Here is an 18,054-nt window from a genome sequence, read left to right as displayed (position 1 = left end):
CCTAAATTTGGTATATAGGGAGGAGCTGAGTCCCAAGACTTTAGATTTTATCCTGACTGAAACTTGAAATGAAACTCTGGACCTTCGACATTCTACTCGACATAGAAGACTGAAGAATCTCCCTTGTGGTGACGGAGTGACCACCCTGTGCAAGCAGGCACCATCAAGCGATCAACGGTTTGCTTTGTCGACGCTCCAGCCGGAGCCCGAGCACAGAGCTTGGCTAGACCCAGACTTCCAGACTTCCAACAGCCCGATCCACAGTCACAGCAGAGATTGAGAAGCCCCAGCCCCGAGCATCATCTGCACCGAAGATCAGCCCTCCACACTCCACGAGTTCTGCGTGGGGCCCTTCTGCATTTTCCTGCTCGGCGTGTCTGTCCGGTCACTTGCCCGTTGGCTAGTGGCCTCTGTGACAACAAACCTTTTGATTTACACCGCTGGTCTGGTTACTCTAGACTGGCCCTTGCTTCCCTGAAAAGGAGAAGCCCATCAGACCTTGCTGGTCTGATTAAGAAGCCATCTTCGATTTCTGCGTGGGTTGCCTTTGCCAAGGCTTGTCGACTCCAATCCGGAAGCCGACCCCGCCGACAGCGAGAGCCTTCGTGGGACAGTCTGTATCCAGCTCCTAGTCGTCGTCGACACCTCCTGGTCCACGTGGCTGCAGGGACAAGCTTCACATCATCACCTGATTGCTTCGCGACATCGCCTGGTTCCTTCCTGGTTCCTTCCTGGTCACTGGGTAGTGACCCAGACTCTGTCCCCTCTGCTTTCAGGTACTCTTCATCCTCGATCCGCCCTTGGATCCAACCGGACACTTCTCTCCTGGTCGCCTGCAGCATCTTTCTCCAAGGCTCCATAGGAATCGGCGACGAAACCCGACACACTTTGACACCTATGCACCCGCTTCCTATGGGTGAGGTAACGCTAGTATTTCGTTACTCCTGTGGGTATTGACTATCCTAGTGTCCTAGTTTCAAGTAGCTTTTCCCTAGTCCATCCTGAAGTGTCCTAAAAGAACTAGTTTCCAATTCTTTCGTTCCCATTCTAACTCTATGGTAACGCTTGTGCGTGTGAAGACACTGCACGCGCATCCCGTGGGCCTCCTGCTCCCTAACCTTTGGTAGTACAGCGTAGCCCCAGCGATTCTCCAGGCCCTAGTCCTATCCTTTGACCGTGACGTGGTTCTTATACCACTATTTTAGTATATGGTTCGAAGTGCCCCAAGGGCATTACTGTATTTTGTGCAACTTATTGTATTATAATTGAGTATCTTGTTATGTGCTTGTGCCTCTGACCTCATAAAGAGTTCAGAGGATTGTGTTAGAAATAAATACATATATATTTTGAGATACAACCTGTGTGGTGTCCTTTCACTTGGTATTAAAGGGGTTACATATGGTAAAACAGCTGGCTTCACATGCCCTCTTGAGTTTAGCCTAAGACTGCTTTGTCCATGCTACCACTAGGATAGCTGGGTCTATAAGGTTGACTTTACAACCATCACCATAAGGGTTGTTTGGACTGGTGCAAGGTGCTCACTAGAATAGTGAACATCATATACCAGTCCAACTTCTCACACCAACAACTAGAATGGAGAAGGTGATATGAGGCGGCAAATTTACAAATCTTCAAAACATATACAAAACTATATCACCTGGCTATTAAAACAGCCAAAAAAGAGTACTTCGGTAGCAGAATAGCCACGGCTAAACAAAATCATAAAGAGATTTTTGAAATTGTAAAATCTTTTATCAATCATAAAGCACTACATACAGAAATCCCGCCCTCTCAGATACAATTGGATTTTGAACTATCAAGTGTTCCTGAACCTACCAGTGAACATGAGCAAGATCACAGTCAGGACAAGCCTGTCTTTCAAACTTTTCAAACTGTCACCCTAGCTCAGACACATGATGCCTTCCTGGCCTGCAAGTCAGGCTCTCCACTGGATCCTTGTCCCTCAACTATATTACATCCAATCATTAATGTAGTGAACCCTGTGGTTAATAACATTGTGAACTCCTCCCTATCCTCTGGGATAGTGCCGTATGAATGGAAATTTGCCATTGTAAAGCCTTTGAAGAAAAAACAAAATATAGACTCCACTAATCTTACAAATTATAGACCCATATCCCTTTTTCCGGTTCTATGGAAGATTACCGAGTGAATGGTTCACAAGGAACTTTCCAGTTTTTCTGAAACAGCACAGATTTTGCATCCCCGTCAATCTGGCTTCCGCTCAAAGCATTCGACCCAATCTGGCTGTTGGAAACATTGGACACCTTGAAATTTATCATAGATAGTGGAAAGAAGGCAGTGCTGGCCCTGTTGGATCTATCTGCCGCATTTGATACTATCTCCCATAACATCTTGCTAACCAGACTAAAATCTTGCATTATTTCCAATATGGCTCTGGCATGGATTACATCGTTCTGTCCAACCCGAAGACAAGTTATCTCCCTGTGCACTTTTCTCTCCTCTGAGCGGACCATCACAAATGGTGTCCCTCAGGGTGCCTCACTTATCCCCTTTCTCTTCAATATTTATATGGCACCACTTATTGATCTTATTTTATCGTACGGGATCGAAACCACCTCTTATGCTGATGACACTCTGCTGATCCTGTCTCTTGAAAAATATTCTGCGGAGGAAAATTTAAAATCCTGTCTCACTGCGGTCATTAAATGGATGAAAAACAACAATCTCCGTTGTAATATGGATAAAACAGAAATCCTATTAATTGGGAAAAATAACTACTTCCAAACCACAAATTGGTGGCCCAAAGAAGCAGCATCCCCTCCACCTTCTGTGGAAGTGGCAAAAAAACCTGGGGTTATGGTTTGACGCCTCTCTCTCATTCAAACCCCTCGCATTAAAGGTGGCGGGTACTTGTTTCGGCCTAATCAGGACCTTGAGAAAATTCTGTGCCTTTCTTCCACTCAAGGCCAGGAAAACTATGGCAGTAGCCTTAATACTTTCTCGTTTAATCTACTGCAATAGCTTCCTAGTAGGGGTCAATAAATCTACTGTGAAGAAACTACAGGTTATTCAACATGCAGCAGCCAGACTGGTATTGAAACTCCCTTGCAGGGCGTCTGCCTCCGCAGCTCTGAAAAGTCTTCATTGGCTCCCGGTCCACAAAAGAATCTTTCTAAAAACTTCTCCTTACAGTCTTTAGAGCAGTGCGCTGATTAGGCCCAGTTTAACTTTCTGCAAGATTTAGGCATTGCACGACAAGGAGGACACTTAGATCTACCTTTTCTAACCTCCCTAAAATACCTGACTTCAAACTTAAAACAAGGGGAGGGAAGTCGGCGACTGTTGGGGGCAAAGGCCTGGAATCTCATGCCTAGTATGTTAAGATCAATAGATTCAGAAGAACAGTTCAGAAAGGCACTAAAAACATGGTCGTATGGAACAGCTGACGAATCATGTCTTGCACTCATTTAGTGCCTAATCAGTATCTGCTGTAGCACGTTATCTGGGAGCGCCAGGGGGCTCCCCTGGGAGCGACAGTTTGCGCTTTATAAAAGTTTAATTTAATTTCATACACCACTTCTCATGAAAGCACTCAGCTGTAGCAGACTGGGCACTCTGGGTGGTCCAAGCAGGAAGGGTGTGTATGGGCCCTGGTCCCAGGACCATGCATCTACTACGCTGAATGCTGATGAAAGTCATGTCACACGGCTGACAGGGTGACCTAGGTGATCCGACTGTGTTACTAGGAGACTAAAGCAGCCATGATAAGAGTGGCCTCTGGACTCTATCAGATAGCTGTAGGATCTAGTCGGCTTGATGTAGCGGAGGGCTTGCAAATGAACTGCCTTACAATAGTTCTAACCGGTCAGTGGCTACAGTAATGGCACAAACACATGCCCCTTCCTTTGTCTCGCCATATGCACTCGTCTGCACATTACAGAGACTATTGATAATTGCAGATTAGTCTGAAATGCGCCACTAGACTGGGAGATTTAGCAGACTGCTGCCATTTCCTCACATGGCAAAGCTCAGGCTCAGCTGCTGATCCATTAGCTATCAATCACTTCACAACTAATTTCTCTCTTTTTTTATAATGTAGAGAACTGGTGAGGTTGTGAGCTCTCTCAGGGGTACGGGCAAGTCACATAAGATGAATGAGTGTACAGTACTGGTACGCAGTGCTCTTTACTAACATCTATAAAAGCAGTTCACTGCCATGCCACCAACTAAGAGATATATACACAAGTATATAAGGTGGAGAAGGTCTATTGACTAAGAATAATAGAAATGCCATAAAAGCAACTTTAATTTTGCTCAATATCAAGATTTTAGGTAGCATAGAAATCGCACTTCCAGAAATCTGTATTGACTTCGAAAGCCTCGAGGATGGACTTTTTTGTACTTTTTTTCACAAAAGGTAAATAGTGCGGCAGCTGGAAAAAGGCAGTGTCCAAGTCCTCTGAATTCACCTGCTCTGAATTGATCAAATCATTTTAAAAATAAACATGGGTGACCATTAAGTTAAGTATAATCCAGTTTTGATACAAGAGTCAGAAATTAGTTTTGGAGCGCGTTCTATAAGTTTACTTGAATTGTTGTTTTGTGTTATTCTCCAGGTCATCATGGAGTTTGACTGCAAGGTGGAGTACACTGGCGAGGTGGATGTAGTTGAGGAGGTGGAACTGGGCACTGAAATGGAATGCGGCAGCGAGGTAGTATTCCAGGAGGTTGGAGCTGAAATCGAGCTGCAAGAGAATGATGGTTGTCCCGAGGAAGCTTGCGTTGTGCTGGTAGGTATCAGTGTGTGAAACCATACAAACCTAGCTAAATAACTTTTACCTTCACAGCTTCAAAGCCCAACTTTCATGGAATGCAAAGTTATTTGGATTCACCCTGAATACCAACTTCACCCTCAAGGAACACATTGCCAAAAAAACCACACAAAGGCAGACTGGTATCCGTTCTCTCTTCTAAAGATAGTGTATCGCTTTCTTCCAGAATCCAACTTAAGAACTGCTTTTCAAGTGCTCGTATTCTTGCATATGGATGGTGTAAACACCCTCTGCATGGCCTTCCAGACTCATACACTGCCACCCCTTGAGGACATCCTACCTATCTCTGCATGTCTTATCTAGGGTCTAAAGAAATATGGTCACCCCCCCCTCCGCCTTCCTGATAGCATTCCATTGGCTTCCTTTGCCAGCCCGCACCCTTTCAAAACCAGCTGCATCATTTAAAAAGCCGTTGGGACCAGCATCCCCACTTATTTTGCAGACAAGTTCACCATCTCTGGTGGTACTTGGCACACCAGCAGCTAGGGCACGATCAGACAGAAGTGTAAAAAAGAAAAAAACAAGGCAACAGGCCGTTTCTATCTATGCACCCAGGATCCGGAACAACATCCCCCTCTCCATCAGGACCACCATGATGCTGCTCCAATTTAGAAAAGAAGCGAAGATTCGCCTCTTTAAACATAACATCCTAATATATTAACTAGGGCTGGGCGTAGTTTGCGAAGTAGCGCTTCGCGAAGGTACGCGAAGTGCACTTAACACTACGTGAGCTACGTGTAGCACTACGCGAACTGCAGAGTAGCATGTTCGCACTGTGCAAGATGCTGTTTTCAATGATTGCACAGTGCCGGATGCTTGTCCGCACTGTGCAATCATTGAAAACGGCATCTTGCACAGTGCGAGCTGTAGTTTTCTGCCGCTCAAGAAGATTTTTCCTCGAGCTGCAGCTTTCCTAACGCGGACTAGTATTTTCTCATTGCGAGCGGTTGCGAGCATACTCGACCACTCACAATGAGAAACCTGACCTCCCCGCATTTAGAATATCGCCAGGAGGTTTATTTTAACTTGATATTGCTGATCGCGAACGAGGAAAAAGTCTCGCCGGGATGTCATTTTCTTGCTCGTGGTCGCCAACTTCACGTTGAGGACCGCGAGCAAGCAAAAAATGACCGCTGCACTACGCTACGCGTGTTTGCACTGTGCTACGTGCAGTTCGCGTAGTGCGAAGTAGCGCAAACTTCGCAAACTGCGCAAGCGTAGCGTAGTGCTTTGCCCAGGCCTAAAATTAACAGTCCACAAACGGGCTATTTCTACCATAACTCAAAAATGTTATGCTTGTCCTTGACAGTGTACAGCACTCTACTGCCTCTTGGCTAGGTTCGAGCTATAGGATTACCATGAACTTACATACATGCGTACATACTATGGAGTAACTTGGGTCTTTATTGCTAGGACCATCAATATTGATCAACTCTAGTTTTCGCAGTGCATGGTACTATTATGTGAAATATTCCCACAGTTCGTTGGCATAATACTTCACTTTTATTTGCGGGTAGAAGTAGAAAAATGATATGGGGGTTTCTCACATATTGGGGGATCGTCATAGGTTTCGCCACTGAGTCTTTGATCCCTCAAGTGCCATTAGTACCTGCCTAATATTGCATTGATCAGAAAAGGACTATTTAGCTCCTCATTGCCAAGAAGTAAGAACCTCCAAATCTTTATGGTGATGGCCCTTCTACAACCTAGTACGCATCTGTATGTGACTCTTGGGCCATAGTATTATGGTTGCAGCCCAAATCCTTAAAATAATGCATTGCTTCTTTTATCCTGTGCTTATTGTAATCACAAAATATCACACGTTAATATTCATCAGGCTACAATTAACTTTTGCCTATTTGACTATTCGGCCATAGGTAGGCACAGAGGCAGTCAACATGTTTTAGGGTCAGTTGGCCCTTAGAGTTGTACACATTCTTCAGGGCTAAAATCAACCTACCATATGTGAAAAGTGTATTTAGTGCATTTGTAAGTGAGTGTTTTTTCCGTAACACACTGATGAATCACAGTGTCTGCATTGGCACAGGTCGTTGATATGTAGGATCTGGTTGTCACTAATTGCTTTAAGGGACAGAAGATTAGAAGTAACTAGTGTGTTTTCCTTTGTTCTGATTCCCACTCCTCCATTGGTAATGTTGAGGTCTGTTTGCTGCCTTTTTTTGGGCAACCTAACATTTTTAGCTTTTTATTTTGCAAGTACTAACCTGGTTGTAGATTCAGTACATGTTTTGAAAAAGTAAGCCCTTATTTGGAGAAAGGTCAAAACGTGTCTTGATATGCAGCAGCTGTGTGAACAGTTACAAGTGATGAGATCTTTCATACTGTTTCTTTCTGAGTGTGTGGGAATTTCGGATAATTGTAGAAAGTTATAAAGTTTGCATGGTTTCATCAAAACCTTTAGCAATGCACTGTATCTTTTTTCTCCTCCTAGCAAGTTTAATTTAGTTCAAAAGATTTCTGTCTCTGAAGTCAAGATGAGAACACGTTCATTGTTCTAACCAGCAGAGCCTATAAATTGCAAAACATGGTGACCTGGCCAGGCAGCATTGCTGTTTGTCCTCCTACATCCTGGTTATGAGTGCCTAATTGGCCCTGTCCTTGCAGAAGAATTACCCTGGGGCACTCCTCTGACAGTGCTGAGCCTCCTGTGATCAGAGCTGCGGTACAACTTGAGTCGCGGCATCGTGCAAATGAGCAGGATTATAGCAGAGGATCTGGTGGCGCTTCATCCTCCGAATGGCTGTCGGAGGAAGATAGTCCAGTGCTTGATGCCCCATCGATCGAGCAGAGGTTGTGGCTGCTATTAAGGCCTTGAATACGGGTAGGATACCTGGAGGAGACGGGCTGCCTGCAGAGTTTTGTCAGTCCTGGGTGGGGGACTTTGCAGACCATCTTTTGGTGGTTTATAATGAGGCTTACACTCTGGGGATATTGCTGGAGTCCATGAGGTATGATGTGGCATTGGATGACCTTCCACGATTAGACCTTAAGTGGGAGAGCACTAAGGTTCAATACCTAGGTATCCAGGTGATAACAGATTTTGAATCGTTACATTGTTCTAACATGGCTAAGGTGCTGACGAGCCTCGGTGACCCTTTGGAATACACTCAGTCTTTCCTTAATGGGCAAGATCGCCCTGGTTAAAATGATTATGTTGCTACGCTGCTTATATGTTTTACAAGGCGCCATATTTGTTTTTTTAAAACACATTTTATTGAATGAAAACGACACAGTACATTGTGAAGCATTGCACCATACATTACATATCTAGGCGACGCACGCCCCCACCCGTAAGTATAACACAACCGGGATACATCTACCAACAATAGCCGTTGGGACATCCTGTGATGCAGGTGCATATTGTTCCTTCGAAGAGTACTGTGTCCTTGGTACATAAAGCCGTCGTTTACATGGCACCGAGATTAAATGAAACGCATATCAAACCGAACCCCTTTCCCCCACCCCCACCCACTTGGCTCTATAACCCCGACAGTATACAGCATTGTGCATCATTAAGCTTAGCATCCCCCTTTCGGTGTCAAGTATATAGTTATTCATCACCCTCGGTCTACAACACCACTATCTAGCGCTGCCCATCATATATGCTCTTTATTAAGACAAACTTCCATCACCTAGGACTCCTAAAAGATAGCACTCCGTATATGCAGGGCTCTGAAACCCAGAGACCACTGCCGCAACCCATAATGAGCACATCGAGGGCACCAGGGAGCTCAATCAATAGAGCAGTTCAAAAACAATACCCCCCCTCGACCCCTCCAACTTGCGCAACATTCCGTTGGGTTCAGGTCACAGAATAGTGTAGAGTCATAAGACAAGAATACCAAACAAGTACATAGACAGAGCCATAGAACTGCATTCACCCCAAGATCCCACCTACCCCCGGCCCTCCCCTCCCACCTATGCCAGCCCCCTACAAGTAGGTCCCTACCGTCAACCCCCAGGGAGATCAGTAGGCGCAGCCAGGGCTTCCAACCACAATCCCCTATAATCAGCCCACCTCTTCCATATTTTATAATGTTTGCGTGGGCATCCACAGGCCAGGAAGATGGGTTGCTCCAGCCCCATATTAAAATCAAGGGCATTTTTCCAGGCTGATGGTGGTGGGGCCTGGGCATCCTTCCATTTACTCGCAATATCGCGCTTCGCCAAGGTGAGCCCTAGGAGTAACAAATGGCGCTTGTAGGCATTGCCCCCGACCCCCACCATGACATGCAGGAGAGCGAGCTGGGGTGTGCGCGGGAGCTCCCACCCCAGGACCTCCGCCAGGCAGGAGAACACCCCCCTCCAAAATCGATCTAACACAAGGCAGGACCACACAGTATGCAAGAACGTGCCTTCCTCCCGACCACACCGAAGGCATTCCGGGGAGGCCACCATACCTGCCCGCCACAGCCGGACCCTTGTAAAATAGACCCGTTGTAGGTACTTAAACTGTATCAGTCGGAGACGCATGGCTATTGCCGCCCCACGCGGAGCCGCCAGATCCTCTCTCCAGTCTTCCTCTTCTAAAGTGCCCACATCTTCCTCCCACGTCTTTCTCAGCCCATCCAAAGTCGGCGCACTGTGGGTGACTAGCGATTGATAGATTTTTGCTATCTTCTTGGTCTCCAGATCGCCCATGAAGACCTTGGCCTCCAGGGGGCTAAACTCTGGAAGCGTGGCAACACCCTCCAGATAGGGGGGCAACTCATGGTGGAGCTGTAGATAGCGGAAGAACTGAGTCCTCGGCATGCCAAACTCCCTCTGGAGCTCCGTGAAGGACTTAAGGGTCCCGTGGCCGAGCACGTCACCGAGGGTTGAGACCCCAATGGCATCCCATCCCTTAAAACCTTGCAGGGCCGCCAACTCCGGCAGGCGCCCATTATGCCACAGCGGGGTCTCCCCCGTAAGGGTATTCCACCATCCCATATGCTTCAGCGATTGTCTCCAAATGCGGAAAATCAGTCGTGTGATCGGTGGTAGCTCTCTTAACAGAGGTGCCGAGTAGAGCATGGTATGTAGGGAGTGTGGATTCATCAGATAGCGCTCAAGCGCGTACGCCGGGTCCCCCCTCTCCCCATACCACCAGTCATTCAGCACAAGGAGGTGGGAGGCATGGTAGTAGGACAGGATATCGGAGGTCGCCAGCCCTCCGCAGTAGGTGGAGAGGAAACATTTGCGGATTGCCGCACGTACAACTCCACCCCCCCAAAGGAACTGCCCCAGCGCAGAATTCTCCTGCTGGAACCATTTAGGCTCAATCGAATATGGGTGGTTCTGTAGCTGATACAGCAACCGGGGGAGTGTGATCATTTTAAAAATTGCCGATCGGCCATAGATGGTATGGGGCAGGCAAGACCTAGAGGCGCCATATTTTGAATACCTTAAAAGACCTTCAAAGAGCTATATAGGCTTATAGTAGAACTTTTAAGGGCATCAGGAAGAAAGATGGTGGGCTGGCCACTCTCAAATTGACGTGGCAGTGGTGTAGGGGATGGAAATTCCATGTATGGATCTTTACTACCTGGCTACCAAACTGCAACATTCAGTCCCACTGGTTGAACAAGGGTGGTAACTTGAAAAAATGATTGTTGGAATGAACGCGTGGGTCCACCTCCCCAACCAAACTGTTAATGTCTGGAGATGGAATCCCCAGGTCTGTCCCTTTTGTGGTCTAGGAAGTATGTGTGGCTAGGGAATGTGTGATCCGGAGGGTGTTTGGTTAGGGCCAGTATGCACCCAAATTGAAGTTAATGATTCTGCATACTTTTCTGCTGGTATCCCTCCAAATCAATCAATCAATCAATCAATTATTTGTAAAGCGCACTACTCATCCGTGAGGGTCTCAACAAGGCGCGGGGGGGGGGGTGCAGCTTCTGCTCCAACAGGGGAGAGGAGTTGGCCTAACTGCTAAGGCGCTAGACCTCGGACCTGGGGATCTGGGTTTGAGTCTCGGTAACGACACCAAAACCTCCTGTGATTCTGGGCAAATCACGTAATCTCCCCGTGCCTAAAAATGAAAGTGTGTGTCCTCATGTAAAACCTAACTTGTGCTATGTAAAGCACTCTGATAACTGATTCGGTTCGGGTCTAGTTTGCGCTATATAAAACTCTACAAAAAAAAACCAGCCAGGTCTTGTGAAGTGTCCGGAAGGTTAGCATGTCCTGGGTCTGCTGCATGTGGATAGGTAGGGTGTTCCAGGTTTTGCCGCCGGAGCTTGCTCTTCAGATGCAGGGGATGGTGGTGAGGGTGAGGTTGGCGGAGCGAAGCTGGCGGTTCGGGGTGTAGAAGGTGAGTCGTCTGTTGAGGTATGTGGGTCCGGTGTTGTGGAGTGCCTTGTGTGCGTGGCTGAGGAGCTTGAAGGTAATCCACTTGTTGACAGGGAGCCAGTATAAGACTCTCAGGTATGGTGTGATGTGGCTGCGGCGAGGGATGTCGAGGATGAGGCGTGCAGAGGCGTTCTGTATTCATTGTCTTCGTTTCAGGAGTTTGGTTGAGGCTCCTGCATAGAGGGCGTTGCCATAGTCCAACCTGCTACTGACGAGGGACTGGGTGACCGTCCGTCTGGTTTTGGTGGGAATCCATCTGTAGATCTTGCTGAGCATGCGGAGGGTGTTGAAGCAGGAGGATGAGATGGTGTTGACTTTTTTGATCATGCAGAGTGCCGAGTTGAGGATGAACCCCAGGTTGCGTGCGCGGTCGGTGGGGGTTGGTGCTGCTCCCAGAGTGGTCAGCCACCAGGAGTCGTCCCAGGTGGAGGGGGTGGAGCCGAGGATGAGGACCTCCATCTTGTCCGGTTTCAGTCGGCTGTCCTTCTTCCATTTGGCGACGGCCTTCATTCCTTCGTAGAGGTTGGTTTTGGCGGTGGAGGGGTCCTTGGTGAGGGAGAGGATCAGCTGGGTGTCGTCGGCGTAGACAATGATGTTAAGGTCGTGTGATCAGGCTATGTGGGCGAGTGGTGCCATGTAGATGTTGAACAGTGTCGGGCTGAGGGATGATCTTTGGGGTACGCCGCAGATGATCTCCGAGGCTTTGGATCGGAATGGCGGGAGGCGGATACTCTGGGTTCTGCCGGAGAGGAAGGAGGTGGTCCCTTCCAGGGCCTTGTCTCTGATCCCTGCATTGTGGAGGCGTGTGCATAGAGTTTGGTGGCAGACGGTGTCGAAGGCGGCTGAGAGGTCCAGGATGATGAGAGCCACGGTTTCTCCGTTGTCCAGCAGGGCCCTGTTGTCATCGGTGGCGGCGATGAGGGCAGTTTCGGTACTGTGGTTGCTGCGGAACCCATACTGGGACGGGTCCAGGATGTTGTTCTCCTCGAGGCAGCGGGTTAGTTGTCTGTTGACGCTCTTTTCGATGACCTTCAGGAGTAGGGAGATGGGCTGGAAGTTCTTGAGGTCTCTCGGGTCCGCCTTGGGTTTTTTGAGTAAGGCATTACGATGGTGGGATGTTGTTGGTGTTGGCGAGTTCCTTCACGATGTTGAAGAGCTCTTTGCTGTTGTGTGCGTTGTTGACGAGGTGGTCTTTGAAGGAGGTCCTTTTGGCGGTTCGGATGAAGTGATGGTGCCTGTGGATGGCGTTCTTGTGGGCTGCGTAGCTGTTCGGTGTCTGTTTGTGGTGCCATTTTTTCTCGAGCTTTCGGCAGGTCTGCTTAGAGGCTCGGAGGTCGGCGGTGAACCAACTGGCTTTCCTGCCTGTGCGTCTGTTGGAGGGTTTTTTGATCGGGCGAGAATGTTGGCGCATTCGTCGATCCATTGTCGGAGGTTGAGGGTGGCAGTGTCGGTGTCGATTGGGTCGGAAGGTGGGCTTCGGGTGAGGGCGGTGTTTAGCTGGTCTTCGGTGACTTCGCTCCAGCTGTGGCTGGGGGTCCGTTGAGTGCGGGATGGTTCTGGAAGACGAACTGGATGCAGCAATGGTCGGTCCAGTGGAGTTCGGTGGTGTGACTGAAGGTGAAGTGGGTGCTTGCGGAGAAGATGGGGTCGACCGTGTGCCCGGCGGAGTGGGTGAGCGTTGTGACGAGCTGTCTGAGTCCGAGGTTGTCGATCAGGGTGGTGGAGTTGCTGTCGTCGTTGTTCTCGAGGTGGAAGTTCAGTTCTCCGAGGAGGATTTTCAGTTCTCCGAGGAGGATGTAGTCTGCGGAGGCGAGGGCGTGCGTGCTGACGAAGAAGGCGATGGAGTCGCTGAATATAGGCCGGGGTCCGGTGAGGTCTGTAGACGAGGGTTTCTTTAAGGGTGGTGTTGGGGTCAGTGTGGATTTGGAAGTGCAGGTGTTCGGCAGTGCTGAGGGTGTTGTCGGTGCTGGTCGAGACCCTGAGGGTGTTCCTGTCCATGATGGGGATTCCTCCTCCTATTCCGTTCCGCTACGGGTGATCTTGTAGCCGGGATGGCTATGGCGATGTTGGGTGCAGAGGAAGCGTTCAGCCAGGTCTCCGTCAGGATGATGACGTCCGGGGAGTATGTGTTGAGCACGTCCCAGAGTACGATGGCGTGCTTTCGGGCTGAGCGGGTGTGGAGAAGTATGCATCTGAGGTGCTTGCGTCCTGTCTCAGTGGACGATTTGGGGGATCGGAAGCTGGTGAAAGAGAAGGGTCCTTGGGTGCGCCTCGGGGCAGCCAGGAAGCAGGAGTGTGATCATCCGGTGTGGAGCGCGTGGAGGGTGCTGGCGTCTTAGTTGCTGCAGTCATAATGGCGTTCGTGGGGGCCAGGGGGTCTGGTGCTGGGCACGGTCCGGGCGCAGACTGGCTTACCTTAGGCTCGCGCGCGGCCGCACAGCGGCTGCCATAAGAAGGGGAGGGAGGAGCAGCTGGGAGGCGGCAGCGGGACGAATGGGCAAGTGGGGGGCAGAGTCGCAGTGGCGGAGTCGTAGTGGCGGGTTCGCAGTGGCGGGATGGCTGGAGGGCTGGAGGGCTATGGCGTGGGGATGAAAACGGCGGCAACACAGAATACAAAAGGAATCTAACAGTGGGCACAAGTAATACGGCACAAGTAATGTGGGCAGAAAGCACAGAATACAAGAAGGAATACAGCAGAGGGCACAGATAATAAGGCACAAGTAATGCAGGCAGAAAGCACAAAATACAAGAAGGAATACAACAGAGGGCACAAGAATACAGCAGCAGAATATCAGAGAAATCCATTCCACTGAGGGAACAGAAGGAGGGGGGCCGCAAACTCGTGACTGCAGCGAGGTCAGGGACACGGACACGGGCACACATTGATGGAGTTGTGCGGTGTGGGGAGCGACCTGCCTGGAGCAGGGTCAAGGGTCGCATGTGGGTGGATAGGTGGAGAGTATGGGATTGCCTGGTACTACAGGAGTTATATCTCAATAATAGATTTATTACTTTGGCTGAGGTGATAGAAAGTAATGACTTGAGGGCCAGTCAATTCCTGTAGTATGCATAATTGGCAGTCACGATGTGGGGGATTTGGCACGTGTTTCCAGACGTCCCGGAGACGTCTCGAGTGCTTGTGGAGTTACCGAGCATGGTGGTGTAAAGTGTTTGGTCTCTCAGCGATACAGAGCATTGCGTGAGGATGCACCCACTGGGACTATTCAGAGCAAATGGCATGATGTGCTGGGGAAACAATCACAGACTCAGAATGGCATAAGGTCCATGAGGGGGTGTCTAAGACCTCAACAAATTCTTGCTGATCCAATATAATTTTATACACCAAGGTTATTTGACACCTAAATTATTTATGCGGGCCGAATGTCTACCATGGTTGTACCGAGGGTGAAGCGAACTTCTTGCTCATGATGTGGGGGTGTCCCTGAATTCAGGAATACTGGCAAGCGGTGGGGTTGGCGCTGGAGCTTGCATCAGCTTGCATCAGGTTGGACACTTGATCTGAGTGTAAGGGTGTGCCTGCTGGGACTGGTTCCTAAACGCAAGGGGAGGTGACTCAGTTGGCATTTTTTGCTAATGGGGTTGGTTCGGACACAGCGTAGAATTACAATTGGGTTGATTTCTCCAGTTCCGCTTTTGATCTCTGATAGGCTGTGGAATATGGCTGAGTGGGCCACAGGAGAAAAGAACCATACGCGCAAGACTCGCGTAGATGATAAGTGGTGGATGATCTGAGAGCCTGGGAGGCAATGCTCAATGAATTATTAGAGCCCCAGGTGCTAGGCCCCCATGTAGTGGTAGGGAGTGTTAGGGGAGGAGGAACCTTGGGATGGCCGCTCACAAGTGAGTAATTTACAATGTGATTACTGGTCTGGTGCTCCAATTTATCTCGACATGATATGGATGCACCCCAGCAAAGCCACACTACACTATCGAGATATATTCATTTCCTTCGCCGAAAGTATCCTGCATTTTCAGCCTTGCCATGTAGACCTCGTGCTCCTCCTGGTCTTTAATAGACCAGATTGGCTGTAGGCAAACCTCATTATCGATCAGCCGAGCCCGTAGACCCCCTGCTCTGTCACCCTCCATTTACAGCCTACTCCTGTAGGGGAGCCACACAAGTCTCTCCAGATGGTCCTTTACAGTGTGCACCTGCTGCCAGACCCTGCCCCACTGCACTGCTGCAAAGCCTCTGGTTTCATGGACCATGTTGCCTCCAGGGCTGCCAAGTCCTTTGCCTTCTGTGACTAAACCCTCTCTAATGCCTGCCATATACACGTGGATGTTGTCATGCAGACTCCCCTTTTTAGAACTTTCATTGCGCCCCATTCCACCTCTCTACTCCCAGTACTAGCCCAGTTGTTATCAAAATAGTCCGTTAGGGCTTCCGCTAACATCTCTGCACATACCCGATCTGTCGGGGCCTCCACCTTCAATTGCCATACCAGTAAAAGATAGTTGGTTGATAATTTTTCTACTTGGTCCTATTCCAGAGATACAGTATTTAATCTGTATTGCCGTTGCCTACTTGTGACAGCTAGGCCTGCCACAGTGAAAATGGCTTTAGGGTGCTAGTCACTTTAAGGACATGTTAACATTACATTTCTAAAACTCCCGCTTTTAAATACTGTGAACCCTGCTGTGTGGGCCACAAGGCCTTCATAGGGTTGACTTATGAATATTTAAAGGGTAGGTTTTTTAAAAAGATTTTTTTATTGGTTTGAAAGACATATCATTCACAAATAACTTCGTATTTATACATCTCAACACAGTTACCTCAGCAGTATATATCTAACAGAATTAAATATTAGATCAGCCACTTATGCCTATACTAGCCTAATGGTTCTCTTTCATCTCCATCTCCCTGATAGGCGAGGTACACAATTCCCCCCTGTGTGTGTTCCATTTGCTCAATTCTTTAATCCAGTTTCTTAGGACAACCTCTGGACTTGAATACCTCCTTTTCTGCTATCATACATTTGTCTAGTTCCTTTGCCCAACTCTTCGATGATGGCCCCTCTGCCACCCCCTCACTTCATTGCAATTGCACGTTTCACCAACGTATATCCCAGGGTAGCCAATTGTTGCTCCACCTCAGTAAGGCCTGTCGCCTCCCATATATCAAGGAGCCCTAATTGTGGTGTTAGTTTAATCTCTTTTCCTAGTGCTCTCTGCATGTGCCTTTTCGCCTTTTCCCATAGGGCTTGTACGTAGGGACATTCCCATATAGTGTGGTAAAAGGTTGCCTCTTGATAAAGGGGAGGTTTTGACTTGTCAATAAGGTTTATTTTGACAGCTTGATTTGTAGTTTTTACTCCGCAACAGTCAGGCTACACAGAATAGGCCTTAAGCCATATTTGCACTGCCACTTTAGTGTATGGCACAGTCGTTGCTGTGGTCCAGTGGTGCCATTTAAATTTCAGGCCCTGGGTACGTTCTGTACCATATGCTAGGGCATTATAGGCAAGTGAATTATGCCAATTCGGCCATGTTTAAAGAAGGAGCTCATCTACTATACTACTGATTAGTAGAGGTAAAGTGCACAGAGTTCCAACTGCAGATAAAATAAGGGTCCAGTGAGAGACAACAAATCTAGGGTGATCGCAGAGACAAGGTTGATTTCCTAATGGCAGAAAGTCTTTTTCCTATCCCTCCACTAGCTTTCAGACCTTGTCGTAGACCTAGTAAATTAACCTTAAGAAAAGTAACTATACTCTTGTCAAAAGTGGGGGTTTTCAAATTTAGTCACAAAAGTGGGTGCAAACTATTTGTGACTTAAAGCCGTGTTTATTTGAAGTAATAAATCTGTCTGGGGGGGGGGGGTGGGGAGAGAAGAGTTTAATGTTGCCTAGCCCAGATGTCCCGTGAAAGATCTATTAATCTCTGCTTGAGGCACCTCCTGTCTCTTCTCTATCCCCCTAGCCTGCACCCTTGACCTGCTGGTTCTGGAGCCTTGCTAACTATATGGTATTCCATTCAAAGTCCAGACTCCCTAAACACCTCACCAAACCAAAGAGTCAGACCACCTCTCAAATGTTCAACATATTGTCTAGGGCCCCTATATCTCATCCAATAATGATTTATGTCTTCTGCTAAAGAGTGCTGTTATGTTCTACCAGCTCATCTCCAGGGACTCGCATTGGAATCTTAGCAATTATGGAACTCAAACCAGAGTCTTGGAACCATGATGGGTGTATTGACCCATCTTCTATGGCCACCCTCCAATCTGAGGCATTGATCATAAAAGAAATCCAGAAGTCACAGATACATAGGCAATGTCATGCCATGTATTAACCATACGCTAGAAAAAATAGCAGACCGTCTATAGTTTAAAATAGATTCCCTATCAAAAGATTAGATTAGAATTTATTGAGAAAGTGTGCAATTACTTAAAACCATAACAATAAAACACAAGTGATTCATAAATTCATTAAGAAAACTTTTGATCAAATTGGGCTCACTGTCGACTTAAACTTAACATTGTGAATCCTCTAGAAGCTCAGGCTGCTTCAAAGGCTAAACTATGCAAAATGACTCCTGCACCCTCCCAACAATTGTTCAGACAATTCCCTGAGTGATGATTCAGTCAAATAACTTACTCCTTCTTCTTTTCCCCTCTCTCAACAAATGGCTATTAACCATTCTTTTGCTTCCGCTTAAAGGACCTGCGAACCTGGGCAATTAAAGTGCATCACATGCAGACAAGTTAAGCAGAGCTGCGAGTTCATACCTCAGGAGAGGACTATTCTTATTGGTACTCTCCTTAACTTTAATTCGGTTTACTAAAGTGGACCAAGTTCTTGATGCGATTCTCCCTCGATTTAGGATACTTGCTATTTCAGCTTATTGCAGCTAGTTCTAAGACACC

The 18,054-nt window shown here is 48.0% G+C and overlaps 1 protein-coding gene across 1 annotated transcript in view; it reads left to right on the top strand.

Annotated features, from left to right (window-relative positions):
• LOC144770751 (uncharacterized) overlaps positions 1 to 18,054 on the top strand; it is a 53,910-nt gene that overhangs the window by 25,892 nt on the left and 9,964 nt on the right. Inside the window, exon 3 of the mRNA XM_078655497.1 lies at positions 4,599 to 4,772. Within this exon, the coding sequence (XP_078511623.1) occupies positions 4,605 to 4,772 (168 nt within the window). The 5' untranslated portion in view covers positions 4,599 to 4,604. The remainder of the gene's footprint in view (positions 1 to 4,598; positions 4,773 to 18,054) is intronic.

This window comes from Lissotriton helveticus, chromosome 7, assembly GCF_964261635.1.
Source record: "Lissotriton helveticus chromosome 7, aLisHel1.1, whole genome shotgun sequence".
Taxonomy (NCBI): Eukaryota; Metazoa; Chordata; class Amphibia; order Caudata; family Salamandridae; genus Lissotriton; species Lissotriton helveticus.
Note: the sequence above shows the minus strand (reverse complement) of the source record. Positions and strands in the feature narration are given on the sequence as shown.